Below are 27378 nucleotides of genomic sequence, written 5' to 3' on the forward strand. Positions count from 1 at the left end.
GCTGGGGGGCAGGGCTGGAAGTTAGTGAGTTGGTTGCTGGCTGTCGGAGGGCATGGAGGAGAGCCTAGGGGAAGGGGCTGGAGTTTAGGGGCCCAGTCTCCTCCATCTCAAGGGGGCCTGAGGCATCCTAGCCCAGTTCCTGTAACCAGATTACATCTGTGCTGCGCTGTGCTGGAGGAGCAATAAACCACCCTCAATTCCACTGGCTGGTGCAGTCTGTTTGTGCCATTTCGGGGTGCAGGAGACGGGGAACCCCCAACGCGCCGTCACACGAGCACAGACCCAGGTCACGTGGGTCCCAGGCTAGCACTCTGGCCACAGCCCCAAGGCGGGAGCGGCCTCCGTTCGCACCCAGCCCGGCGGATTAGCTGAGTCCTTCCATCTGCCACAGCTTCCTGACCCTTCCTGCTCTGCCCTCCTCCTGCTGCCTGGATTCCCAGAGCCCGGCAGCCGGCTCGGCGGGCCTGTGTTTGTGCAGGGCTGGGAACAGTGCGGCCCTTATGCGCTGGCGGCAGCTTCATCCCCAAAGGGCTTCCAGCTGCCCAAGGGCTCAGCCAATATACACAGCCAGGGGCAAGCAAGCTGGAGAGAAGGTTTCCTGTTCGGCTCTCTCCTTCCCAGGGCGCCCTGGCAGGCCCCAAGCTATGCCCCAGTGATGGGCCCTTTCCCCTTCCCATGGCACCTGCCATCCGCCGAGAACCATCCACCCTCCGTAACCCCAGGAGGGAGATGGACCCCGGGGGTCCCAGGCGGTGCTCTGAGCGGACCCACTGGAGGGCTTCCTGCCGGGCGAAGGCTGCAGCTCATGTTTTGAGGTGCCCCCACTCGGCCTCCTGCAGCACCGTGGCGGTTTTTCACCTGTTGACGCTGGCACCATGGTCCAGTGGTTAGAGCAAGGGGGGTGGCCTGGGAGCCAGGAGGCCTGGGTTCCGGTCCTGGCTCTTGGAAGTGGAGTGTGGTGATAGGAATCTGGCATCCTGCGGTCTAGTCCTGGCTCTGAGAGGAGGTGGAGCCCATGGGTCCTGCAGCACCCCCCATGCTTTGTACTCTGTGCTGGGGTCCTGCTGTTTTGAGAGGTCGTGGGCAGTGGCCCCTGGGTGCTTGTGTGGCCACTCAGGAGGGATGTGGCCCCGCTGATTAACAGCCCACCATTAATTGCTGTTCTGGTGGTGCACAGTCACACATGTCTCGGTGCATGTGAAAAAATTATTCCACACTTGGATTGAAAAAACATCTGCACATGGACGAAAAAGATTAGAGGGAACGTTGGGCCTGCGGTCTGGGCCACCAGGGGCTCTGCTGCCACCCAGTGGCCTGGCTGCCCAGCGTGGGGGCCGTGCTGCAGGCCTGGGGACCCCTCACCATCCGCCCCAGCCTGGGGCAGTGGGGAGCGCAGCTCAGCACCCCCAGCCCCAAATTGTTCCAGAGCCACGGGTGGGGTCCAGTGGCGGATCAGGACGAGCTGGGACTCTGGATGGCTGTCGCTCAGAGTGTGTGCACCATTTATCGCTTTTCCCGCTCAGCTGCACCCAGGCCAGACCCTGCCCAGCGGAGACTCGCTCCCTGCCATGGATGGTCCGGCCTGGTTATCTCTCTCCTTGAGAGACACCAGCATAGCCCCCGCCCCCCCCCCCGCCCGCACGAGGAAATATTGCCAGAGATTCGGCCTGCGCTTGCCCGATGGCCTCGTCCCCTCCCGTTTCCCTCCTGCGGCCAGGGGGCTGCTCAAGTGGAGGAAGAGAGACCTGGGGGGTTGGATCAGGCCTCTGGGCTCACACCAGGACGCTTCCCGGCTGCACCTGGAGAAAGCCCCAAGCAGGCAGGAGAAGGCCTGCGCGAGGCACCTGCCGTACGGCCGCGCGTCGGCCCAGCCCAGCCGTCCCTGTGGCTCTGGGGTCGTTTGCGGTCTGGCCACGAGCCCTTACGCCAGCCCACGAAGTGCAACGGCGTCCAAATCCCGACGCCCAGGGCGGCCAGGGACCTGCCTGGCACATGGCTAATTAGCGCTGCGGCCAATGAGGGCAGCCTGCCGGGTTCTGGGCTCTTTCTGGGGCATTTGCAGCCGCCTCAGACACCGTTGTCACCGCACCCGCTGTGCCACGGGGATTTCTGGCCAGCCCTTCTCTGCCCCTGCCAACCTGCTCCTGGGCCCGCTGCTTGTCGAGCGCCAGGCCTGCCCGGTTCCCCTCGCCCATGTGCCTGGGCGCCTCCCAGGCTTTTGTGAGGACAGGGCAGTGCCATTACCCCCATTGTACAGATGAGGCACGGGGCCCCTCCCCTGCTCTGCAGAGGTAGTTTGGTACCTCACGCCCCTTGAAAGCCACAGGCCCCTCAATACCTCTGAGGATGTGGGCCCACGAGACAAGGGGCTAGATTCCGAAGGGGATGTCGAAGACTGGAGCGGGACCCCTCCCCCCCCCCCCCGCCGGGGTCACCAGCCTTATATTGGAGAAATACGGGCCAGTGTTCTTAGCCCGACAACCCCTGTTGCCTTCCAGATGGAGCTGCCCCCAGCTCCTGCAGTGCGCACACAAGCACCACGGCAGGCACCGGGACACACAGGGTATCCACACCCCTTACTCACCCTCTGGACTGGGGGGGAGGGGCGCACGAGGCCTAGACGCCTCCTGTGATTTCCATGTTCAGCCCCGGCTGACCCTGCAGCGCTCCAAGGCGGACAGGTGATCCGTATGTAAAGGAGGGCTCTCCCTGAGAATCCGGGGCTGCCGGCACCCCTCGGCACCACTGCCCTTGCCAAAGCTGCAGCGCACTGGCCCCCAGGGTGCCTAACCCCCCTCAGCGCCGGCCCCCAGGGTGCCTAACCCCTACATCTCTGCTGGCTGGCAGTTCGAAAGCGGGCTCGGTGCTGCCTGTGGAGCAAGTTGAAGGCCCGGCCCAAGCGGATACCCCAGGACAGGGAGCTCAGTCCGGGCAGGCTCCCCAGCCAGGCCCTGCCTGTGCTCTGAGCGCACCTACGCACGGAGACCTGCCAGCAGGAGGGCCGGATGCAGGCCACCGGTAGGTCCGGGGGGAGCAAAGCACCCACAAAATGCAGCCGGGGGCACCGGGAAGTGGCTTCACTGCTCCCTCTTCATGGATCTGATCAAAATAAGCATCAACTCATCCCTTTGCCGGAGTTTTATGGTTCATAGACCCCAAGGCCAGAAAGGAGCAGGGAGGCCAGCTGATCCGCCCCCCAGGTGTGTCCCAGGCCAGAGCTCTGCTCTCCAGTGAGCCCTAGAGCGGATCTGAGCAGGAGGCCAACAGCCCTTTTGTAATCCGGACCCTGTTGGTTTCCCCCTCTGCCTCTTTAGTGTCCTGGCTCCAAGCCGTGGATCCACGTGACAGTCGGGACGGGAAGCAGGAGCAGAGAAAGTCCAGCGGGAGACAGCTGTGTGCCTGGCACGCCCAGCTAGTGTTGCTGCTAATTTGGGTCCCGCCCACATGTGGAATAAAGTTTGTTCGGTGCACTGAAGCCTGTGTGGCTGTGCACCACCAGGATAGAGAGGCTGCCGGCTGTGGGCGCTCTGCTAATCCACTGGGTGGCACTGGGATCTCTCCTGGGTGGTCGCCCAAGTGCTCAGCTTACAGGGAACCCTGCTCCCAGCCTGTTCACACAGGGAATGTGTAAGGCCTGCCAGGCTGGTGCCGATGGGCTGCCTGACTAAATCCGATTCCTGACCATGAGCATGCCCGGAAACTGATGCGTTAGACCAGGAGGGGGAAGCTTTTTTCGGTCAGAGGCCACTGACCCACAGAAAAATCAGTGTGGGGGGGGACACACATGAGTGAGAAGCTCCCTCTCTCCCTCTCCTCAGACTTGAATCCCAACTGAAAAGCAAAAAACCAGGGTGACACCTCACTCACTCACCTGGGGGTGCCGGGCTCCGCTCGCGCGCCGTCCCCCAGCAGCTGGCCGAGCCGGTGTTGATGCTCCAGTCCTGCAGGGTCAGGGGGGTCAACGCTCAGAGACTTTCCACTGGGCTGGAGCACATGTGCCGGCTCGCCCCACTGTGGGGGAATCCCCGAGCCTCGCATCAAAACAGGCTGTGGGCTCCCCACCCCTGCGTGGGGGGTGTGATGCAAGACCCCCCTTCAGACAGGCTGGATCAGACACTCAGCTGGGACTGGCAGAGTTCTGGACTCGCCTCCCAGCTCTGCCCCTGATTTCCTGCCTGACCTTGGGTGAGTCACTTAGGCCCAGGTCTTCAACCCGATGAAACCAAGGGGAGTTGGGCGAATAGCACCAAGGGGTTGGGCCTTAATCAGGCTGGGCTTTAGTTCTCCAGTGGTACAAGGAAGCTGGTCACCTTGTCTCCTGCCCTTGGCCCGTGCTGGGCGCTTGCTCTCGCTGAGGGTGTGCAGAGCGCAGCATAAGAAGGCGACTAAAATTACAGCCACGCACTCGCCTGGCCCCAGAGGGAGGGTTTTCCACCTCTGCCTCACTGAACCTGTTTTATCCCTTTCAGAGGCTGGGCCAGGCCCAGGCAGGTGCAGCTGCGGGTCCAGGTGCTCTCGCTCTGGCGTCTCGGCCTTGCCAGGGGAATTCTGCGTGGCTGGAAGGCGGGAGGGGGCAGGGCTGGCGTGCGGGGGGAGTGACACGCAGAATCATCTCTCCGGCCCAGGGCCACGCTGGCGGGAGGCCCAACCCCCAATGCCACGGCAGGGTTCAGGGTGCATTGTACCACCACCGGATTTCCCTGCCACTCCCACGTCGGGGAGCTGTTGATTATTGTGGCCAGGCACCCACTGCCAGGCCTGCTTGGGCCCAGGGCCAGCCCGGCTTTCTAGTTAAAGCTCAGCTCTTCCACGTGCGCTACAATCCACACGCTTACGCGGAGGGGCTGGAAGTTCGGGGTCCCCTGTGGGGAGGCCGGGGAGGGTTAGGGAGCCAATCTGGGGCTGTAAGCACCAGAACAGCTTGGGCCCTACTCGCACAGCTGGGGGGACCTGTGGGAAGGATCGGGGGTTAGAGCAAGAAGCTCCCTGGGGTACAAGCTGCCACCTGTGACCATCTTGGTGCCCGGAGCCTTTCCGGGTCAGTGCCAAAGGGGGTCAGTGCCGTCAGCTTGACATTATAGGTGGGGAAACTGAGGCACAGGGAAGGGACGTACCCAAGCTCGCCCTGCAAGCCAGCGCCAGAGCCAGGGACGGAAGCCAGGTCTCCCAGGCCAGTGCTGTATCCACTAGGCCACGCTGCCTCTCTAGGGATGGAGCTAGGGCTGGCGTCTGGGGATTAGCGATGGCGTCAGGATGCCTCGGTTCCCTTCCCATCTCTGCCACTGAGTTGCCCTGCCAGCTTGGGCAAAACCCGGGGGAAGGGGGAGAGGTCCCGGTATTAGACCCCTCGTCTTGCAGCTATCCCCACCCACCCCCCGCAAAGTGTTCCCATTTGCTCCCAGGACACTCTAGGCCAAAGACCCGTCTCCGTGCCTCAGTTTCCCCGGCGACAAAGACCCCGCCTGGGGGTATTGGACGAGCACGCGGGGTTCCGAGCCGCTGGGCGGACGGGGCGGAGGGGGAATGTCCGAATCCGAGCGGGCAGTGGGGGTGGGGGGCGCTTGGCTCGGCTCCGCCCGGCTCGGCTCGGCTCGGCTCCCCCCTCGCCGGGCGCTGGCGGGAACTCGGCTCGTGCGGGGAGGTGAGTTCGCGGGCGAGCCCGGGGCGGGGAGGGGGAGGAGCGGCCGGGGCTGCATGTGGAAGGAGGAGGAGGCAGGGCTGGCCGGGCTGCTGCGATCCGCGCCCGGGGGCTGCCGCGGGGCCCGGCGGATCCTGCCCAGCCGCTTCCAGCGCAGCCGGCGAGAGCCCCGCGCGGAGCCGGTCCCTGCAGCCCGGCCGCCCGCGACTTGCCGCCGAGCCCGGAGCGGCCCCCGGGCAGCGAGAGGGGGGGAGTCCGGTAACTCCCCGCCGCTTTGGGGGGCCCCGTGCCGCACGGGGGGCGTCCGGAGACGCGGCTGGAGTGGAGAGGCGAGTGGCGACCCTGGGACGGGAACCAGCTGTTGGAGCCCCAGCAAAACAGCTGGCGTTACCCGCTGCTCCGTGGATTTCCGCCCCCAGATATTCTGTCCGGATTTATACACCCTGTCTGTCTGTCTGTCCTCACCCCCCCTCTGTCTGTCCATCCCTATACTCGCTGTCTACCTATTTATCTCCCCATACACCCCCTCTATCTAGCTATCCATCCCTAGACACTCGCTCCATCCCTCTACACTGTATCCATCTGTCTGTCTATCCCCAAACACCCCCTCTATCTATCTATCCCCAAACACCCCATCTAGCTATCACCTGTACTCCCCCATCTATCCCCAAACACCCCATCTATCTATCTATCCCCAAACACCCCATCTATCTATCACCTGTACTCCCCCATCTATCTATCCCCAAACACCCCATCTAGCTATCTATCCCCAAACACCCCATCTAGCTATCACCTGTACTCCCCCATCTATCCCCAAACACCCCATCTATCTATCTATCCCCAAACACCCCATCTATCTATCACCTGTACTCCCCCATCTATCTATCCCCAAACACCCCATCTAGCTATCTATCCCCAAACACCCCATCTAGCTATCACCTGTACTCCCCCATCTATCTATCCCCCAACACCCCATCTAGCTGTCACTTGTACTCCCCCATCTATCTATCCCCCAACACCCCATCTAGCTATCACCTGTACTCCCCCATCTATCTATCCCCACACACCCCATCTAGCTATCACCTGTACTCCCCCATCTATCTATCCATCTCTCTACATTTTCTCTATCTGTCTATCCCTTTATTTCTCCGGGAATATCTTTCTTTCTCAAACCAAACCCAAGAGCCAAAGGGTTAAAAGTCCAGGCTGCAGCCCGCTGGCCCCAGGCCCCTGGATGTGACTGGACGCGCTTCAGAAAGGAGGTAAAGGAGAGGGCTTGATTATTCTCTGCAGATAAAGCCGATTGTCTTGGGGAAGCCACCCTGTTGTCCCTGGGGCCTGGCTGTTGTGACTCACTGGAAGTGGGTCAGTTTCACTGTTGCCTGATCAGTGTGCTGAGAGTTGATACACCTGCGGGTGTGGAGACTACAGCTGTCCCAGAGAGGGAGGGGCTGTGTGTGTGAGAGACACAGGTGGGTTGTGTGCCAGCCTTGGTGGAAAATGAATCTTTCACCTGCTCCGAGCAGTGTATGAGGAGCTGATCTCTGCCCGCAAGAGCAGATTGTTGGGAGAGCAAAGGGCCAGGGCGGGGTTAATATTTGAAACACCAGATGCTTTAAAGAGAAGTCAGTCCGGCTTTTTAAAGTTCCCCTTTTCTCGGCCCATGGTGGGTGTGACATAGTTACCACGGTGTGTTTATTTGTGTGCCGGGGTGAGCTGAAAGCCACCGCTGGAGCGTGCCAAGGGGAGCCAGGGGCGATGCTTTGGCAACGGCCAGCCTCAAAAAACGCCCCATCGAGTTTATTTTTACTTTTATTTCTTGCAGAGACGGAACTTTTCCTCCCTGCCTGCCCGGGAAATAGCTCGAAATGTTGTTTTATGGCTTGTGCAAATGAGAAATCCCCCTCCCATCCCAGTGTTTTTCTTCTTCCCGTGGGGTGGGACTCGTATTTGAAGGTGCCGAGCCTGATCCAAAGCCCCTGTGGGCGTCAATGGTCAGAGCACCCCGCTGATCTGGGGCCCTTCTGTGCAGGGGCAACAGCAAAACGCTCCTTTCTACTGTTTCACTTTGGCATCCAAAAATACTTTGGATTCTTTCATTTCCCAGGGCTCCGGGAAGGGGGCAGGGAGGGGAATGTTTACCAACAAGGACAGGTTACAGAGAGGAGGAGAAAGGTGCAAGCAGAGACCTGGTCTTTAGCCATACGTGGACCCAGCACTGCTCCCCTCCGTGGGTCCGTTCCACCCTGTGGGTCCGGGTATTTACTGGGCTGCGTTTTCCTTTGTCCAAGCTACGCCGGTGAGGAATCTGGGCAGTTGAACTGGCTCTGCCGTTGTCCCAAAAAGGGCAAAGGCTTGTGTTGGGAGCAATATAAAAGGCCCCTGTGCGGTATGAAGAAACATAGCAGGGTGGTTGGTTTTTTTTAACCCTAATCTGTCGCTAAGCTTGGCTGGCACTAACTTCCCGGGATCTGCTCAAGAGGTAAAATCCATGAAATCTCTCCCACTCACCCGTGTAGCAGCCTGGCTGGTCCTAGGTGCAAGCCGGGGCGAGGAAACGTGGCTCGTTTCTCTGCCGTGAATTTTTTTTGGTGTGGGGGGGGGGGGGGGGAGGATGGGACATGGTGTGTCAGTCTCAGCCCAGTTTGGTGCCAACCCGGCCTGCGACTCTGTTCTCCAGAGGTCCCGGAAACCACCTCTGGAGGCATATCCCTTATTGCTGCTGCTGCTGGAGAGGCAGGCCGGGAGTCAGGCAGGCTGGGGGTCTGCCCGCTGGCCCGTGTGGCCATTCACACAGTGCGGCTTAATCTCCACGGGCAAATGGTAGCGGTCCGTAATGCCGTGAGAGGTGGCAGGCGGTGGCGATAGCGCACAACCCGAGGCGACCGCTGGCTGGGGAGGAGGAGGGGTGGAGTGAGGACACTCGGCTTCAGCAATTAAAATCTCGGGGGGGGGACACATGAGCCCCCCCCGCCTCTCCCACTCATCACCTGCTGCCAACTCCCAGCGAAATTCCCTTTGCAAACTCCCTTGATTCCCTGCATTGCAACCTGCTGATGGCGATTCCGGCGGGAGGGGAAGGTCCGGGGCCGAGTGGAGCTGCTTGGGAAGAGGGGGGGAACTTTGCAACTAATGTGTTTGTGTGCTCTCTCTCTCTGCTGCTTGTGCCCGGGAGCAGGGGGCAGGGCTCCTGCTTTCTAGTCCAGCTTTGGGAGCCGTGTGTTTGCGCGTCGGATCCGGGGCCAAGTGCCGGGACGCCCGGGTTCTGTTCCCTGTTCTTCCCTTGTGTGACCCGGTTCCAGGCGCTGCTCTGCTTTTCGGTTTGGCCAATGACAAACGTTTGAAAATGGACCAGGCCTCTCTCCGCCGCTCTCAGGGGCAGGAAGAAAAAAATCCACCAGATTTGGTTTAGAAATCAGAGTTCTAGAGCAAGGAAGAAATCGTGGGGGGCCTTTTGGTGAGGCCTTGGGATTCTGAGACTTCAAGCTTTTTTTCATAACCAGGAGGGCTAGAAATGTACGTAAGGAAAAAAACCTCCCCAAACAAAAGGGAAACTGAGATTCGGAGGCATTCACCCGACTCCAGCACCTGGGGCTGAAAGAAAAGCGCCAAATATTATAAATCTCATAGTTGAATCAAGAGAGCTGGCAACCCGGCAGGTGTGCCTCTGTTTCCCCAAAGTGGGAATATTCCTTGTTCTCCTCCAGGAGTTGTGAAGTGTAACTGATCCCATGGGATCTGTATTCCTTCCTCAGGCAAACTTCCAACTGACAGGGAAAGGTTTTGAGTGACTTGACTGGAAGGCGATCTGTAAGGGTCTGTAAGGTGATCTGTAAGCATTATTTCACAAGGCCATGGAGATATATTCTACGCCTCCTCAAAGCGTTTGTTTGAGTGGCAATGCCAGCATGAACCACTACCCACCTTACCCCAAATCCCGCCCTGAAGCCCTCTGCCCAAGTTGGTTTAGAACCAGCATGGGGTACAAGACTAAACCTGCCACCCCTCCCATAGTCTAATGTGAGTAGTAGCCCCCAAAGCTTGGAGCAGGCCCCAAAATAACGTGCTTGCTAATTGCGGACTGGAACGGAACAAACTTTGTTTATAATGGAAAGCCAAAGCTATTTCAGAGCCCTGTAATGTTCAGATTAGAATCCACGCCTGTGACAGGGTGGGATGTGTGTGTGTGTTGACTTTGCTGTAGTTGTGTGTGTTGACTTTGCTGTAGTTGTGTGCGTGTGTGTTGACTTTGCTGTAGATGTGTGTGTTGACTTTGCTGTAGTTGTGTGTGTGTGTGTGTGTGTGTGTTGACTTTGCTGTAGTTGTGTGTGTTGACTTTGCTGTAGTTGTGTGTGGACTTTGCTGTAGCTGTGTGCATGTGTTGACTTTGCTGTAGTTGTATGTGTTCACTTTGCTGTAGTTGTGTGCGTGTGTGTTGACTTTGCTGTAGTTGTGTGTGTGGACTTTGCTGCAGTGGAAAATCTTTCGGAGGGGGTTGTAGTGGTTCTGGGCTTTATAAACCCACACCACAAATTTAGAAAGCCCTGTTCTCATCGACGTTACATGCCCCTGGATTATTCTGTGTATTCGTGAGCTCTGTCCATTGAGAGCACGGTTGTACCGACACGTAAGAGATGATGCCCAGACACCATTAGAGGAAGAGCAAATAACGTTTCCCTGCCATATTTCTTCCTGTGATTGGAGCAAATGCACCGCTACCTAAATATCACATTTAGAAACTTGCTTTTCACACCTCCAACGGCAGGAATCAAAGCAGCTTTGGAAGAACCATAAACCACCGGGACGGGGGGAGTAGCTAACAGCACTGGGAATGTGGCCCCCAGCACTGAAATCCAGTTTACGCTGGCGCTAGGGATGGTAAATATCAGTTAATTGACTAGTCGATGAACCTCATGAATTCTTATCGGTTACTCGACTATTCCACAGTTCCTGGGGATGGGGCCAGAAGCCAGTGTGCTCCGACCCCACTCCCAAGCGGACCCCTGCCACACTGCGCTGCTGCTTTTGTATCAGAGGCACCAGCATCGGGTGCTAGGCAGGAGCTGGTCCACGAGAGGAACCAGTTTAAAAACCAGCTCCTCTTGCAGACGGGCTCCTGTCACCCCACGCTGCTGCCTCTGATATAGAGGCAGCAGCACAGGGTAACAGCAGCTCCTGTGCAGGGCAGAGGGGTGAGCTGCCCTAAGCTCTGAAACTTGCGGATGTGTTTTGGTTTGTTTTTTTTGCCGCGTGTCCCCTGAAGCTCCGACTTGGCTGATATCCATGGTGGGACCTTAGCATCCGTGCCTAGCTCCGGTCATCATGTTTCAGTTTAAAAGGGTTTATTTTGGATAGAAAAATGGCGAATCTGTCAAAATGGGAATTTCTGGAGGGGAACGGCCCTTATGCCTGAAAGTCCTGGGGGTCGTATAGAAAAAAACGGAATTCTTTCCCAAAAGCTTTCCGCTCTTGGCAGCCCCCTCCGAAAAATTCCCATCAGTTGGGTGAACTTTTAGCAAAAACCAAACACTATTCCCCGGGCAGCCAAAAATGTCCAGTTTGTGGCTGTTAAAAGTGGAAAGATTTCTGCAAATTGTCGGATTGGTGAGGCCAACCTGGAAAATTTGGCAGAATTTTGTTTTTCATGTTCATAGAAAATTTTCCTGGGAGGATAAAAAAGAGTTCTCGCTTCCCGCTCTGCTTTTTGTAATGACCTTTCTTCCCCGGGGGCTGATTTGCACTGATTTGCAGCACGTTCTGCCCTCGAATGGAAGCTGGTCCATCCCTGTGCACGTGGTGCCTCTGGTGCACTCTGGTGCACGAGTGTGTGATTCCGGCAAGTCATTGGCCAACGGTTTGAATCAAACCTGTCCAGAGTTGTGGCCGCTGCAGTGGAATTGGTGCAGGCAGAATCCTGCACCCAGATCTGATTGCAGGATCAGGGTCTCCAAAGAACTCAGCGCCCAGCAGCTCCCATGGTAAGATTTTGCAAAGATCTTGGCAGCCTCTTGCCCTGAGCTCATCTGAACTGCTTGGATTTTCGCAAGGCACAACCCTTGTCGTCCGTGCGCACTGGAATGCGAGCAGCCTTGGAGAGCAGATGTCGAACCGAAGCAGGGCGGAGGACCGGGACTTTTAATGGGGCTGACAGCCGAGGAGCGGCTTGGCTCAGAGAGGCAGCGTTTGCTGATTGTTGGCTCTTCCTTTCCCCTTGTCTCCGTGTCTTTTGTTTTATTTCCCAGCGATTTGCCTCCTTTCCCAGCGCATCTCCACCAAACGGCGTGCGTCATCGGATTAAGGACCATATGTGAGCGTGATCAATTGGAGAGCCCTGCGGCTCCAGGGAAGCAGGTGGCAATCATCAAGGACAGAGGCCTGGTCCTTGGCCTGACATTTAACCTGTGTGCTTAGGCCGGCGAGGCAGGCACAGCTCAATGGACGTAATGGAAACTGGTGAACCTCGGGAGCCTAAATCCCTTTGGAGAGCTGGGGCGTAGCGCCTGAGATACCCACGCTTGTCCGCAAGTCGGGCCCCGTTCAGCTACGCCGGTGTTAGATCCTTTGCTGAATCAGGGCCGGAGTAAGTAGTGATTTGGGGTCCACTCGAGGCGGCCTTTAGGGTACTGGGGGGAGCCCAATTCCCGTTGGTGTGGGGGGGGCTTAGCACTAAACCCCAAGGCCCCCTCTGGGAGTTTGGTTTGAACCATCGTTCTCTCCAGAGGAGGGGAAGCGCCTCTCCGAGTTGCTGGGGGGAGTGGAAGATGGGTTGGGCTGCAAAATCGGAGCCCCGTCACCAACGCCTCCAAGTCGAAGGGTATCTGAGGTGTCAGGCTGGCCCTAGGTCATCCCCGGGGGGAGATGCCTCCGGGCTGTGGACGTGCCGCGTGGCGGGGCAGCCATCTCCAGATCATGCTGCTTTCGTGGCAGATGCTGCCGTGGTCTGAAAATCTCCTTTCACGCCCCGGGACTGTCGTGGGACGGGCCTGACAAAATGAGCTGGGGCTGAGTTTTGGTGCCAAACTCCGCTCCCTAATTCACGGGCTGGGAACCTAAGACCCAGCCCCTGGCTTGACTGGATCTGGCCCCTGAGGCTAAGGGCTCCCCATAGCATGGGGGGGGGGTGTCTGTGCTGGTGCTTTAACCGCCCTGCCAACCCATCGCAGTCCTGAAGCCCACAAAATCTACCAGCCTGGGCCCCCTATGTCTCTGGTGTGGGAGGGGAATGTGGGGAGGGTCTTTCTCCTTCTGTCGGGGGCCACGTCATTGAGGGTTTGTTGGTTTTTTTCCTTCTCACCTGTGTGGCCCCCGACTGATTTTTCTGTGAGGACTCCACCAAGGTTTCCCCCCCCCCCCCGGCCCTGATTGGTCAGCTCTGTGCTGCATGTAACCCCACCAGGGCCAGGGGGCTGGTGGAGACAGGAGATGCAGGCGTACGGCAAAGTGCTCCGGCACTCACTGGCTGGGGTCAAGATTCTTAAGGGCGTGACTCAGAGCAGCCCCAAGGCTGCTCTAAGTTATGACATGGGCTGGCCCAGCCCTGAGTTGGGGGTGAAAGATCAGGAGATGGCTTAGAGCCATTTTTCTTCCCCGCTCAGCTGGGCCCAAGAATCTGGCCTGTGGTGCAGAGGATGCTGGGAAAGGTCCTCCCCTTGCTCTTTGCAAAGATCACGGATCTCCGCTATATGGCAAAGAATACAAGCTGGGCCAAGGACCAAACCCGGGCTTTCGTCCAGCGGTAAGGTACAAGGGAATGTAAAACAGCTTGTCCAGGGAGAAAGCAGCCGCCAAGGGCCATGTTGCCAGGTGGGAAATGTCTCATAGAATCATAGAATACTAGGACTGGAAGGGACCTCGAGAGTCATCGAGTCCAGCCCCCCGCCCTCGTGGCAGGACCAAATACTGTCTAGACCATCCCTGATAGACATTTATCTAACCTGCTCTTAAATATCTCCAGAGAGGGAGATTCCACCACCTCCCTTGGCAATTTATTCCAATATTTGACCACCCTGACAATTAGGAATTTTTTCCTAATGTCCAATCTAAACCTCCCCTGCTGCACTTTAAGCCCATTACTCCTTGTCCTGTCCTCAGAAACCAAGAGGAACAAATTTTCTCCTTCCTCCTTGTGACACCCTTTTAGATATTTGAAAACCGCTCTCATGTCCCCCCTTAATCTTCTTTTTTGCAAACTAAACAAGCCCAGTTCATGAAGCCTGGCTTCATAGGTCATGTTCTCTAGACCTTTAATCATTCTTGTCGCTCTTCTCTGTACCCTTTCCAATTTCTCCACATCTTTCTTGAAATGTGGCGCCCAGAACTGGACACAGTACTCCAGCTGAGGCCTAATCAGAGTAGAGCGCAGAGTAGAGCGGAAGAACGACGTCTCGTGTCTTGCTCACAACACACCGGATAATGCATCCTAGAGTCATGTTGGCTTTCTTTGCAACAGCGTCACACTGTGGACTCGTATTTAGCTTGTGATCCACTATGACCCCTAGATCCCTTTCTGCTCTACTCCTTCCTAGACAGTCGCTTCCCATTCTGTAGGTGTGAAACTGCTTATTCCTTCTCAAGTGGAGCACTTTACTTTTGTCCTTATTAAGCGTCATCCTGTTGACCTCAGACCATTTCTCCAGTTTGTCCAGATCATGTTGAATTATGGCCCTCTCCTCCAAAGCAGTCGTAACCCCTCCAGGCCAATAGTCCTGTTTTGAACTGGCGAGTTATGTGCCGTTTCCTTTCCCTTTTTCTTTATGCCCACCAAGACCTTTTGTATCAAACCAGGGGCTCCCTTCTCCCTTCTCACGTCATGTTGCGCCTTTCTGGCGTCGCTGTTCCCGCGTTTCTGACTCTTGAAATTGTATCTTGATAGTGGGTATGATTTTCCTTTAAACCCCAGTCCCCGGAGTCCTGTGAGAGCACATGGAACTCAGCTTCCGTGTAAAAGAAAATGTAGGTTTCTAGCCCGCAGGGTGGCAGATGAGAATGCAATGTGTCCTGAGCAGTGTTCCCTGTAAGCCAGTGTTTCTTAAACTTTTTAAGACTGAGGAACACCAAACAATAACTTTTTTTATGAGAAAAACCAATGACTTTTTGTTGAGAGAAAAAAAAAAAAGGTCGCCTGCTCCTTTAAGGGCTGCCATTTTGAGCTCTGTTGCTCTCCGCAGCACAACAGCCTTCCGACTGGAAGGTCAGAACACAGTTTAAGAACACTGCTGTAAGCTGAGCACTTGGGCGGCTGTGACGGAGAGCGTCACGAGAGACCCCATGGGATTGTTCCCCAGTGTGCTGGTTATTCCACTGATGCCCACCTTCTTGTTCTCTGGGGCTTCCCACCGCCCTGTCCTGCTGGGCCAGATCCTCTGATCTCACCAGCTCCAGCTACACTTGAGTTGAAAGAGGCAACTCAAATGAAGTGTGGATTAGCATTTTCTCGCTTCATTTGCATACTCTCTTTCGTTCAGTTTTTGCGCAAAAACAAACTGGGTGGACGTTTCCATTTTGCACAAAAACCCCTTTTTGCGCAAGATCCTTATGCCTCTCCTGAAGAGAAAATGCTAATCCGCACTTTATTTGCATGGCCTCTTTCGGCAAATCATGTAGTGTAGACAGAGCCCCCCAGTCTAGGCACAAAGCTGGGGTGACTGCCCCCCTGAAGAGCAATGCTGACACCGAATCACTTCAGGGCTGGGAGGATACAGTTGTCGGGCACAGCACAGAGTAAACAATCCCCCAAAAGGTATCAAAACCTCAGATAAATCCATCTTTCTCTGGGTAAAAGTTTTACTCAAAGACAGCTCATGAGGCTCTTCGCCCCCTTTATCAATGAAGGTGAGAGATGCACTTGGTGGTCCTCACCAAGTCACAGTTATTTACACTGGGCTTAATAGCAAGCAAATGTTTTTATTAAAGTAGGATTGAAATGGTTGCAAGTGAAAACAGTCTGACAGATCAAAGTAAGTTACTAAGTAAAAATGAAAAGGAAATGTATAGCTAGTTCTAATTCACTAAAAACTTACTGCAAGTATATTACGCTAAAGAACTGTTCTTATTGTAGGCATAATCAGGGCTCAACAAATCCGCTTATCTACTCACCTGTGGCGAGTAGATTTCAACCGGTCGCCCCGTTCATCGGCGGTTCACGTATGCACAGTGCAGGTCTTGTGCATGCACAGTGTGGGGTGGGCGAATGGTTTTCACCACAGTTTGTCAAGCCCTGGGCATAATCTTTAGGTCAAATGGCTAGTAATGGCTCGCCTTAGCACATTTAAAACTAGAAATAGTCTCATACTTCACATTTCTAACTTGACACACAAGGATACATGCGCCAAAATAGGATATACCGATCCAGTGGATTGTAACATTAAAATTGATAGGTTACATGAGGTATTTTGTGTAAACTTTACACTGTCAAGCATCTCCAAGTTATGCATATTTATATTCATTAGCTAATTTTCATAAAGCATGGGAGGAGGGGACTGTCACAGCGGCCACTCAGGAGAGATTCTGCCTAGCTGATTAGCAGAGCACCCACAGTGCCCACAGCAGGCAGCATGTGGTTTTACTTGTGGTGCGCATTGCATATGTCTCAGTGCACATCACAAACGTTATTCTGCACATGGATGGAAAAAGATGAAGAGGAAACACATGGTCCCGAGAATGCCCTAAAGGCTCAAAATGGGGAAAGCAAAGAAGAAAGAACTCAAGTGTATTCCAGGTTGAACCTCTCTAGTCTGGCAGCATCCGTGGTCCGGCATGATTTTAGTTAGCTGGATGTCCACTTAACAAGTTTCCCGTGGTCCCATAAAGTTTGTTGATAGCCCCCAGTCCTGCTGGTAGTGTTCTGTGATGTTCTTTAGTTCTGATGTGCCCCTACATGTCTTCTAACAGCTCATGTGGGTCGTGCTGCTAGACGCTATTGACCTCCTGGGGTCCGGCAAATCCTCTGGCTCGGCACCGGGCAGATGCCGGACTAGTGAGGTTCAATCTAAATTCTTTTTCAATCTTGTGATTTTTTACAGCCAATCTCTTGACTTGGAGGGGCCTGATGAGTGATTTTTCGAGGCTTGCTGTTGTAACTTCAGGTGGGGAGTTCACGGGCCCCGGAGCCAAGCTCCTGCGTTCTCATGCAAACGTTCTCGAGTCTCCTCGTAACAGCGAGCAATAAAAGCAGGGAAGGCAGGATCCTTTTCATGCAGAGTGTTCCTGAACGTTTTTTCCACTAGGCACCAGCTGCCTTGGCACCCAGCAGTTGTTTTATTCATTGTTTTGTGTGTGTTATTAAAATGGCTTGCTAGACAGTTAGCTCACATCATCCACCGTTATCTGTAAATCACCTCCTGCCTTCTGGGCGAAAACATCTGTCTTAGCATTCTGCTGTGCCTGGACACCTAATTCCTCTAGCATATCGTCCTCCCCTCCCCCATCGCCCTGCTGCAAACCGGTGACTCGTAGGATGGTTATCAGGAACGTTGTGCTCTTGTGTCTGAACAAAACTGAGCAGGCCTGTGTCTTTAACAATGGGGGGGTTTGGATCCAGTGTATAATCCAGATCTGGGCCCCACCCAGAGAAACTCTTCCAATCCCTGGTGTGTTTTGGAATCTGGATTTTATGGTTGGCTCTCTGACTATAACAAACCCGATGCAAAAATCCCACGTCTCCAATGTTGGGGCGTGTGAAATGTATGTTTGGATCGGGATCCAAATTTTCCAGCTTTCTAGTTGAAAGAGGAAGCATCTGGCAGTTGAGATCGCCAGTTTAGGGTTCAGGTGGGACTTTTAAAGGGTCTGGAATAGGAAATATCGTGAGCTCAAAAAATGTGTTCTATCTTGCTTAGGGTCCTTTGACACACCCATCGCCGTGGCATCTGGCCCCCTTCCAGTGGTGCATGAAGGGATGAAACTTTCCTTCATTTTTCCATGAGGCCAGAGACCCAAACATAACAAACGTGCCCTGAGGTGTGAGACCCAGAGAATGAAACTGACTAAAAATGTGAAGTGAAAGTGAGTGGTCTGGTTTTAGGGGAACAAAATGTTACGTTTTCCGGTAGCATCAGGGATGAACGCTCAGTGGGACACAGAGCTTGCTAAATCCTGGTCTTTTGGCTCCTGTTTATTCTTGTGGTGAGTGACGCAGCAAAGACAGAAGCTCCGAGGGTCATTCCTATTCCGCCTGTGACGAGTGGACCGGCGCAGCGATGGGGGAGGTGGCGGGTTGTAGCAGCCTCACAGCTCAGCTTGGGGGAGAAGCGCTGTGCCGTCTGAAAAGAGCAAGGGTCTCCTCCCGGCTCTGACAAGGACCCCAGGGCGTCACTGCACCGCGCTGTGCCGCCGTTTCCGCGTCTGTGCCTTGCTCTCCTTGCTCACGGAGGCCTTTGGGGGGGATTAATTGGCTCATGTCTGCAAAGGGCTAAGCCCTGCGGGCTAAGCAGCGGCTGACAGGGCATGGGAGGCGAGGCAGACATGATACCGTTCTCCGCCTGGCCCTGCAATCCGGGGCCAGAGCAGAGCAGGGAGGATGGCGCGCCGGGTGACACGCCACTTACGAACAACCTGATCTGATTTCCAACAGCCTTTGTTTTTCTGGCTGGCCGGGGCTGCCCTGCCAACATCCCTGGCTCGCTGCCTCCCCGGGCACCAAGGGCACGAGTTGGCGCGGGGAGGGGGACGGCGGACGGCACCGCGTCTTCCAGCCCAGAGAGCTGGTTCCAAAGGGATTAGAGCTAATCCGTCCTCACCGACCCAAACCTGCTGCTGCGCCGCCGCGGGGCTTCTTTCTGTCCTCTGTGTAATCGCCTCTGAGACCTTGATGGGGGATTGTCTCCCTCTGGGCTCTCAGCGGAACCGGCAGGATCCTAGATGCATGGAATTCAGCCGGCCTGCTCCCCAGCATGTCGGTACCCTCAGCACCGCAGCCCCCTCGGGCGCTGGGGGAGAGATGCTGGGGGAGCGAGGGGGCTGCGTGCGGGCGCCGTCCCGGCTAGTGGCACCGAGACCTCTTGCAGAGAGAATAATGAGTCTGCTCTACTGCCTGAGCTGGGCACCAAGCTCCTGCACTTCTAGAGGTCCCAGGTTCGATTCTGCCTGTTGGCATTATGGCTCCCCCTGGTACATGCCCCATCTGCGGAGTCTTTCAGGATCCCCTGGTTCCCAGGGCTTTGTGGTAGCCTTGAAGATCAGGCCTGGTACGGCCCAGTGGCGGGGCCTGCTGCTGGATTGATGGTCCCGGAGTCACACCACAGCAGGCGTGGCTTAGTGTGAGCTCGGAGAGGGGAAGGCAGGCGATTTGTGGCAGGTGGCAGGCTGTTCAGTAGCACCTGGCTGGAGACTGGGGGATCCTTTCCAAGTGGGGGGTACATGCTGCAGTGAGGAATCTTATTCACCACACCCAGAGCCCTAGGCAGGGCCGGGAAAGAAAGATGCCGGGTGGGATGACTAGGTAGTGCTGGGTTGGGAAGTTCCTCGCGGAGGCTGACCTGGTTCGGGAGCTGGCAGGGGGAGAGGAGAATAATTTGCAGTGCCAGAGAGAGAGTCTGGCCAGCCTCAGCACAACCATCAGTCAGCTGTACAGGGAGGCAGTGGGGCTTAGTGGGCGGATCACTGGGGTTGGGTTCCGGACACTGGGGTCCATTCCATCCTGCCAGGGGCGTGGAAAGTAGATGGGCTCCATGGCTGGAGAGAGATGCCATGGATGCTGCTGAGATCTGGGAGACCCTTGAGGAGGAGGGGCGGGCCGATGTGCTGCGGAATCAATTTTGTTCTGTGCACCACAGCGTGTGCAGATGTGCACCACACAGGCGGAAAGCTGTGGGCTCTCAGCTAATCAGTGGAGCAGCATTTCAATCTCTCCTGGGCGGCTGCCCAAGCGCTCAGCTTACTGGGGACACGATTGTGGGTTCTTTGAAAGGCAGAGACGTGTGTTGGCTGAGTGAGCAGCTGTCCTGTTGCCTGGCAGTGGCTTGCAGAACCCTCGCATGCCCTGGAGAGACGGTGCTATTTCTAATCACCCACTTGGCCAGGACTGGTTTGGGAAGCTAACCAGGAATGCAACAGGCATGGAGTATTTGGATCTGACCGAGTGCCACATAACAGGGAGCTGGAGACATCCCAGCTGTATAAAAATACCAGAGCATGGGTTAGGGGTTGGTTGGCCAAGCAGGGACCAAGCCAAAATCTCACATCTAGCACGACTACCTTAACGTTAACTGAACCGAATTCTTACTAAGGCCCACTCGCACCACTGCCTCAGTGTAAAAGGAGGCAGCATGGCCTGGTGCATTCCATTTCCACCCTGGCTACTGACTGTGACTCTGCCTCAGTTTCCCCATCTGTAAAATGGGCCTGATGCCCCACCTCTTCTGAGATCTACCAGAGAAGCGTGATCATTAACAGCTAGGGATTCAGTGTAACTAATTCACGCCCACTGTAAGGCCTTTTTGCTCTGAGAGTTAGCCTATGTCTTCATTACAGAATGGCGTCTCAAGATAACTACCTGTATAAGGTCCTAGAGGAGACCTGGTTTTACCTTGGAGCTAAGCAAACTGAACTTACCTGAGCTAGCTCCATGCAAGTAAAACTCCCTGGGTCCTGTCTTGGCTAGCATTGTGCACTGTAACAGCTAGCTGTGTCAAAACAAGAGCGGGAGGAAAAATGGTGTTCCCAGCCTTGGAGAATTTTCAAGGGTTTTTAAAATATTCCCAGGCCCAGTCCACATCAGGACAACACAATGTGCACAAACCGGCAAACGCAACACGGTTTTGGTTTAAGTCCACGGAAGTGTGTCGTGCCCGTTTGCACCGTTTTTTGTAACCTTCCTTTCGTACCAAATAAGTTACATTTCAAACCGCCAACCGCGCCGTTTTGTTTTGAGAGCAGCACAGTGGGAGACTTGGAAACTTTTTCCCAACTTCTTTTCAGGTCGGGAAATAGGTGGGAATCGGCCCTTTTCCCGCTGACCTGTTTGGGTTCGATGAAAAATGTTGATTTGACAAAAGTTTTGTTGCGAATTTCCCAGCTGGCTCAGTGTACAAACGCACCGGTTTTGCCGTGAAATGTCCAAGGGCCCAGGTCTGATTTTACGCAAAAATCTGAGCCAGCCCTGTGGTGTGAGTCCCACATTTGGGGCATTGATGTCCATGGGTGATGTTTTAAATAGGAAGTTGAATGCAAATAGAAATGTGACCGTGGGGTTTATTTTAAATAGCAATGAAAACATTTGTGGTTGTTATGGTAACAGTCCCCCGCCCCCCTCCGTCCCCCTGCCGTTTTTGGAACCTAAACAAAACAGCACAAGAACCAGGAAGAGAAACTGTGGAGTGGGGTGGATTCTGAATTCCCTTGCACCCATGGGTGCCAATGATAGGGAAGCCAAAGGGTCAACACCCTCCCACTACTGAGAACTTGAACTCAGCAGGGGCGCAGTGGAGAAGGGGGACAGGTCCCTCTCCTTGGGTCCTGACCACAGCCGGGGGCATCTCGGCAAAACCCTTCCTTGGCCATGAAGGGCTGTGTTCCCTGTAAGCTGAGCGCTGGGGCAGCCGCCCAGGAGAGATGTAGATGCCGCCCATCTGGTTAGCAGAGCTGTGCTTCTCCCGGTGGTGCACATCCGCGCATGCCTTGGTGCATTGAACAAAATTTATTCTGCACATGGATGGAAAACTTTTAAGAGACCGTGAACGAGACCAGGCTGCCTCTGGCCCTGACCAGAGAAGAAGTGGCTGCAACAAGAGAGATGGCAGATAACAAAGCTTGGTCGACTCAGACTGTGTCCGCGTTGGGCTGGGCTGGGCCGGTCCGGTCCCTCGCGCTGTTCTCCTGCCGCTCAGTCCTGGGGTGCGACCCCTATTCTGAACTGCCTGCGCTCGGGGGACAAGTACCAAGAAACCTCGGGGGATGCACGGCGCAGCCCCAGCTCAGCCTTCCGAGCCCCCGGCCCCGCAGCCGGGCAGTTCCCACTGAGCTCCTGCCAGTGCAGGGTCCGTGTCCTACCTAGGGGAGCGGAGAGCTCCGGGCGGGGCTGCTGCTGTCCCGGCTGGGTCCCGTCCCTGCCACACCCCAGCCCGGCTCTCCCCCCAGCCGCCCCCGGCCTTGGAAACGAGGACGGCCTAGTCGATGGAGGCTCGGCATGAGCCTGCGACTTTGCCCCCGGTTGTCCCCGGGGCAACAGCCAGGAGAGTCCACCCTGGGCCTGCCGCGGGGTGCCGGGGACACAGCCGGGGCGCTGGCCCTCCAGGCAGGACGGTGTTGGCAGGGGAGCGGGCTGTCTCCTGGCGCTGGGTGCTTTGGGAAGGAGTCCGGGCGCCTGGCAATGCACGGTAGCCGGGGGCAACGTGGGTTGCTGCCCAGCGGGGCCACAGGCAATGCCGTGCGCACCCGGGGAGCCCTGACCCCGCTGCCGCGCACGCAGACCCCCCCGCCTCGTGCGCACCCTCATTCCCCCCAGTGCAGCGCGGGGCTCAGACGCTCCCCAGGAAGACGCAGGCCCCCGGAGGGCCCAGGCCCCGTCCCCTGGCTGTGGGGGGGAGACGGCCGCACGCTCTTCACCCTTCCCGAGACGGAATCTCTCGGCACAGACTGGACTGTTCCTTCCTCCGCTCCGGGCCATGGCTCCTTATCCTGCCATCTGCCAGGCCGGCCGGTTCCAGCCGCCACTGAGAGGGCTCCCTGGGAGGCGTCTACAAGCTTTGATCACCGGCCCTGAGACACTGTGGCTCCCAGGACTGGTTTTAACCCCTCCGGGGCCCCCTCTTCCATGTCACTGGCCAGAGTCCTCCGAGTTCCTTGTGCTCCGGATGCACCGGCCCCGAGGCTGCGACCCCCTCTCTTCACCGCCCGGGAGGAGCAGCCAGCGACCCCCTCTCTGCACCCGTCCGGGAGGAGCAGCCAGCGACCCCCTCTCCGCACCGCCCGGGAGGAGCAGCCAGCGACCCCCTCTCCGCACCGCCCGGGAGGAGCAGCCAGCGACCCCCTCTCCGCACCGTCCGGGAGGAGCAGCCAGCGACCCCCTCTCCGCACCGCCCGGGAGGAGCAGCCAGCGACCCCCTCTCCGCACCGCCCGGGAGGAGCAGCCAGCGACCCCCTCTCCGCACCGTCCGGGAGGAGCAGCCAGCGACCCCCTCTCCGCACCGCCCGGGAGGAGCAGCCAGCGACCCCCTCTCCGCACCGCCCGGGAGGAGCAGCCAGTGACCCCCTCTCTGCGCCGCCCGGGAGGAGCAGCCAGCGACCCCCTCTCCGCACCGCCCGGGAGGAGCAGCCAGCGACCCCCTCTCCGCACCGCCCGGGAGGAGCAGCCAGCGACCCCCTCTCCGCACCGTCCGGGAGGAGCAGCCAGCGACCCCCTCTCCGCACCGCCCGGGAGGAGCAGCCAGCGACCCCCTCTCCGCACCGCCCGGGAGGAGCAGCCAGTGACCCCCTCTCTGCGCCGCCCGGGAGGAGCAGCCAGCGACCCCCTCTCCGCACCGCCCGGGAGGAGCAGCCAGCGACCCCCTCTCCGCACCGCCCGGGAGGAGCAGCCAGCGACCCCCTCTCCGCACCGCCCGGGAGGAGCAGCCAGCGACCCCCTCTCCGCACCGCCCGGGAGGAGCAGCCAGCGACCCCCTCTCCGCACCGCCCGGGAGGAGCAGCCAGTGACCCCCTCTCCGCGCCGCCCGGGAGGAGCAGCCAGCGACCCCCTCTCCGCACCGCCCGGGAGGAGCAGCCAGCGACCCCCTCTCCGCACCGCCCGGGAGGAGCAGCCAGCGACCCCCTCTCCGCACCGCCCGGGAGGAGCAGCCAGTGACCCCCTCTCCGCGCCGCCCGGGAGGAGCAGCCAGCGACCCCCCTCTCCGCACCGCCCGGGAGGAGCAGCCAGCGACCCCCTCTCCGCACCGCCCGGGAGGAGCAGCCAGCGACCCCCCTCTCCGCACCGCCCGGGAGGAGCAGCCAGCGACCCCCCTCTCCGCACCGTCCGGGAGGAGCAGCCAGCGACCCCCTCTCTGCACCGCCCGGGAGGAGCAGCCAGCGACCCCCTCTCCGCACCGCCCGGGAGGAGCAGCCAGCGACCCCCTCTCCGCACCGCCCGGGAGGAGCAGCCAGCGACCCCCTCTCCGCACCGCCCGGGAGGAGCAGCCAGCGACCCCCTCTCCGCACCGTCCGGGAGGAGCAGCCAGCGACCCCCTCTCCGCACCGCCCGGGAGGAGCAGCCAGCGACCCCCTCTCCGCACCGTCCGGGAGGAGCAGCCAGCGACCCCCTCTCCGCACCGCCCGGGAGGAGCAGCCAGCGACCCCCTCTCCGCACCGTCCGGGAGGAGCAGCCAGCGACCCCCTCTCCGCACCGCCCGGGAGGAGCAGCCAGCGACCCCCCTCTCCGCACCGCCCGGGAGGAGCAGCCAGCGACCCCCTCTCCGCACCGCCCAGGAGGAGCAGCCAGGCCCGAGCGCCCTTCCCAAGACGCTCTCGGCTCCGTTTACACGCGGTAGAGCCACTGATGCCAAGAGGGTCCCTCTGGATTCCGCCCTGGGCCCTCTGCGCCCGCCCTGTGGCTGAGCGTCCCTCAGCGCTGCCTGCAGGCTGCCCCTCCGGCCCCCGGATCTCGGCGGTGCTGGTGGAAGCTCCGTGGGGCCGGGCGCAGGCAGCAGGGTCGGGCCCTGGAGCACGGGGGGACGGGCGCCTCCCTCTAGGGAGTGTTGGGAGAGGCGAGGTGGGGGCAGGAACATCCTTCGTGCCGGGGGGTTCAAACAACGGGTCGTGCCACAGCACTGGGGGGGGGGGGGGATGTTGGGCCCTGGGGCTCTTGGCTGCAGGTGAGTAGCGGGGGGGTGGGGGGGGGGGCTAAGGCAGCTCCCTGCCTGGCCTGGCACCGCAGGCTGCACCGCGCCCCAGAAGTTTGTGGGGGGGACCGAGCCCGATCTCAGCATTGTCCCGGCGATGCGCTGCGCTTCCCCGCCTTCGCGAGGGCGCGGGCCGCTGTGCGCACCGAGGCCTGGCATTCCAAAGGGGCCCAAGGGAGTTGGGAGCCTTCCTCTGGTGCCCGTGGGATTTGGGCCTCCGATTCCCATGGGCTCCCGCGAAAGTCCCACCGCCCCCCTCCGCGACACCAGCCGCGCGAAGAGGCGCGACCGCGGGGAGGCACATTCCTGCCCAGAATCGCAGCAGCCCTGGTGGGGCCCCTGTTCCTGGGGGGTCTCGCAATGTTTGTTTTTTTCCTTAAAGCCCCCGCTCCCCGAGTCGGGGGATGGGGAGCGCTCAGCTGTTATTTCAATACGAAAAGGCCTTTCCTAACCCTCGTGGGTGGAGATAGAAGGGGGGGAGGTGTGATTTCCCCCCTTAAAGGCTCTAAACCCGGAAGGAAAGAATACGATCCCTGACGCTGGACAAAAAGCATCACCCCCCCCCCCCAGTTTTTTGAAGCCTGGCTGCTGATGTTTGGATGCTCGGGGGCCATCGATGCTGCACTGGACCCTCGTGCCAGCCTTAGGGTTACTGATCCCAACCTCTTCCTCTGGAAGCATAGGCCTCTGCCACTGGAGCTAAAGGCAGATCCTCACTGCAGTATGGTGTCTAAGACACACAGCCAGCAGTTCCCAGTTCCCACCAGCAGAGAGCAGTGGTGCCCCCACGCGCTGGCCAGTTTGCGACCTTACTTTCCCCAGGTGCCTTGGACTAGAAAAAGCTCCCCAAAGGGCTCGGGACTAGGTTCCAGAGCAGAGACACCTATAAACCAGAGTTGCCTGGTCAGTATTTAAGGTGGAGGTGAAGGGCTTCTGCGGCAGCTGACTTTGTTCTCTTATTATTTTTCGTGCAGGGAGGCGAGGACACCTTAACAAGTCCGGGGACTCTCGGGACAGCCCAGATGTGAGAGGAAGAGGAAGTCCTCTGAAGAAGTGAAGCAAGGAGCTTCCCCCTCAAAGCAAGGAGCAAAATGGGCTCTGTGCATGGAGGCTGGATCAGCAGGTAAGGAGGGATCATCTCAGGGTTTCTGGGTAGGTTTGGCTGTGGCAGGAGGCCTGGAATCTGATGCAGAGGGGCGTCAATCTGTGGAACTCACTGCTGCAGGAGGCAAAGCTCAGCATGTTGATGTGACTCACTGTGTCCATAGGTCTCCAGCCATTGTCATCAGCCTCACTTTGCAGCTAAAAGGGCAGCGCTTTGTGCACGCAGAGCATTCAGGGCAGAGCCAGGAATAACCTAGCTATAGCGCATTTATCTCACAGTCCCCTGGCAGGCACGGCAGGGCTCTTCTCCCGCCTGCACAGATGGGGAAACTGAGGCACAGAGCAGTTCACGGACTCGCCCGAGATCTCGCAGTCTGTATCCGAGCAGGGAGTTGAGCTCTGCCAACCCAATCCCATGCTAGAGTCCTAACCACTGACCCATTCTTCCCTATGGATTCTGCCTCCCAGGCTGGGTCCTGTTCACCCGCCCGTGCGCTGAAGCCGTGCAAGCTCCGGTAACGTGGGTCTCAGGTTTCAGGGCATGGACTGATCACTGGCAGGAGGGAAATTCCTTCCCTCCTCACCTCGCCCGTCAGCCAGGTGCCGTGTGGAATTCTTGTATCTCCTTTGTCTGGAGCGGCAGGTCTTGGCCGTTGCCGGAGGCGGAGAAGCCAGACACGAGGAGCCGATGGTCGATCTGCCAGGGCAGCTCCTCACCCCAGCTCGTCGTAGCCGGGTGTTACTGGGTGGCCGGGGTCAGAAAAGTGACATCGGATGGCTCCCTCTTGTCTCGCGTGTGCGCGCACATGGGGAGGTGTGTGTGTGCATGCACGAGGGGAGGGGAGTGTGTGCACGAGGGGAGGTGTTTTTGTTCATACGTGCAGAGATGTGTGTGCACACGAAGGAAGGCGTGTGCGTGCACATGAAGGGAGGTGTGTGTGTGCACAAGGGGAGAGGTGTGTGTGCACATGAGGGGAAGCATGTGTGTGTGTGCATACGTGCAGAGGTGTGTGTGTGTGCACAAAGGGAGGCATGTGTGCGTGCACAAAGGGAGGCATGTGTGTGTGGCCTGTGTGCACATGAAGGGAAGCATGTGCGTGTGTGCGTGCATGTGCAGAGGTGTGTGTGCATATGTGCGGAGGAGTGTGTGTGTGCACAAAGGGAGGCGTGTGTGCGTACCCAAGGGAAGTGTGTGTGTGTGCACATGAGGGGAGGTCTGTGTGTGCATGCCTTGGGGAGGCGTGTGTGTTTTCACTTGGGGAGGCGTGTGTGTGCGCACAAGGGGAAGTGTGTGTGCACACACAGGGAGGTGTGTGTGTGCACACGAGGGGAGGCGCGTGTGTACACATGTGGGTGTGCACACACAGAGTGAGAGCTACATTAGTGACGCGGACGAGTGCTTATGCCGTGCGACCTTCGGAGCGATCTTAGCTCTGGGCAGTGACCTGGCGTTGGTCTATTCCCATTCGCGCTGGGCAGGTGGATTTTGTTCTACCACAGAGGGCCTGGCGTGGTTCTTACGCCCAAGGGGAATTAGTGGGGCGGGGGGGTAGGAAGCCGGCCTTTTTATTTGTCATCGGACCCTGCCAGGCCAAAGGGGCAGCAGGACTCCCGGCTGGCAGGGTTTCAAGGCCACGATCCCAGCCTGTGTTCCCTGTAAGCTGTGCGCTTGGGCGGCCACCCAGGAGAGATTCAGGTGCCACTCAGATGATTAGCCGAGTGCCTGTATTGGCAGCGTGTGTTCCTGCTGGTGGTGCACGTCCGTACGTGCCATGATGCACAGAGCAAAATTTATTCCGCACAGGGATGGAAAAAAATGAGAGGGGGCCC

The 27378-nt window shown here is 57.9% G+C and overlaps 1 protein-coding gene across 1 annotated transcript in view; it reads left to right on the plus strand.

Moving 5' to 3' along the window:
• Positions 1-6432: 6432 nt before the first annotated feature.
• ADAMTSL4 (ADAMTS like 4) overlaps positions 6433-27378 on the plus strand; it is a 68197-nt gene continuing 47251 nt past the window's right edge. Inside the window, 2 exon segments of the mRNA XM_075907409.1 lie at positions 6433-6900; positions 25419-25567. Of these exon segments, the coding sequence (XP_075763524.1) occupies positions 25536-25567 (32 nt within the window). The 5' untranslated portion in view covers positions 6433-6900; positions 25419-25535.

This window comes from Pelodiscus sinensis, chromosome 24 (assembly GCF_049634645.1).
Source record: "Pelodiscus sinensis isolate JC-2024 chromosome 24, ASM4963464v1, whole genome shotgun sequence".
In the NCBI taxonomy this organism is placed as follows: Eukaryota; Metazoa; Chordata; order Testudines; family Trionychidae; genus Pelodiscus; species Pelodiscus sinensis.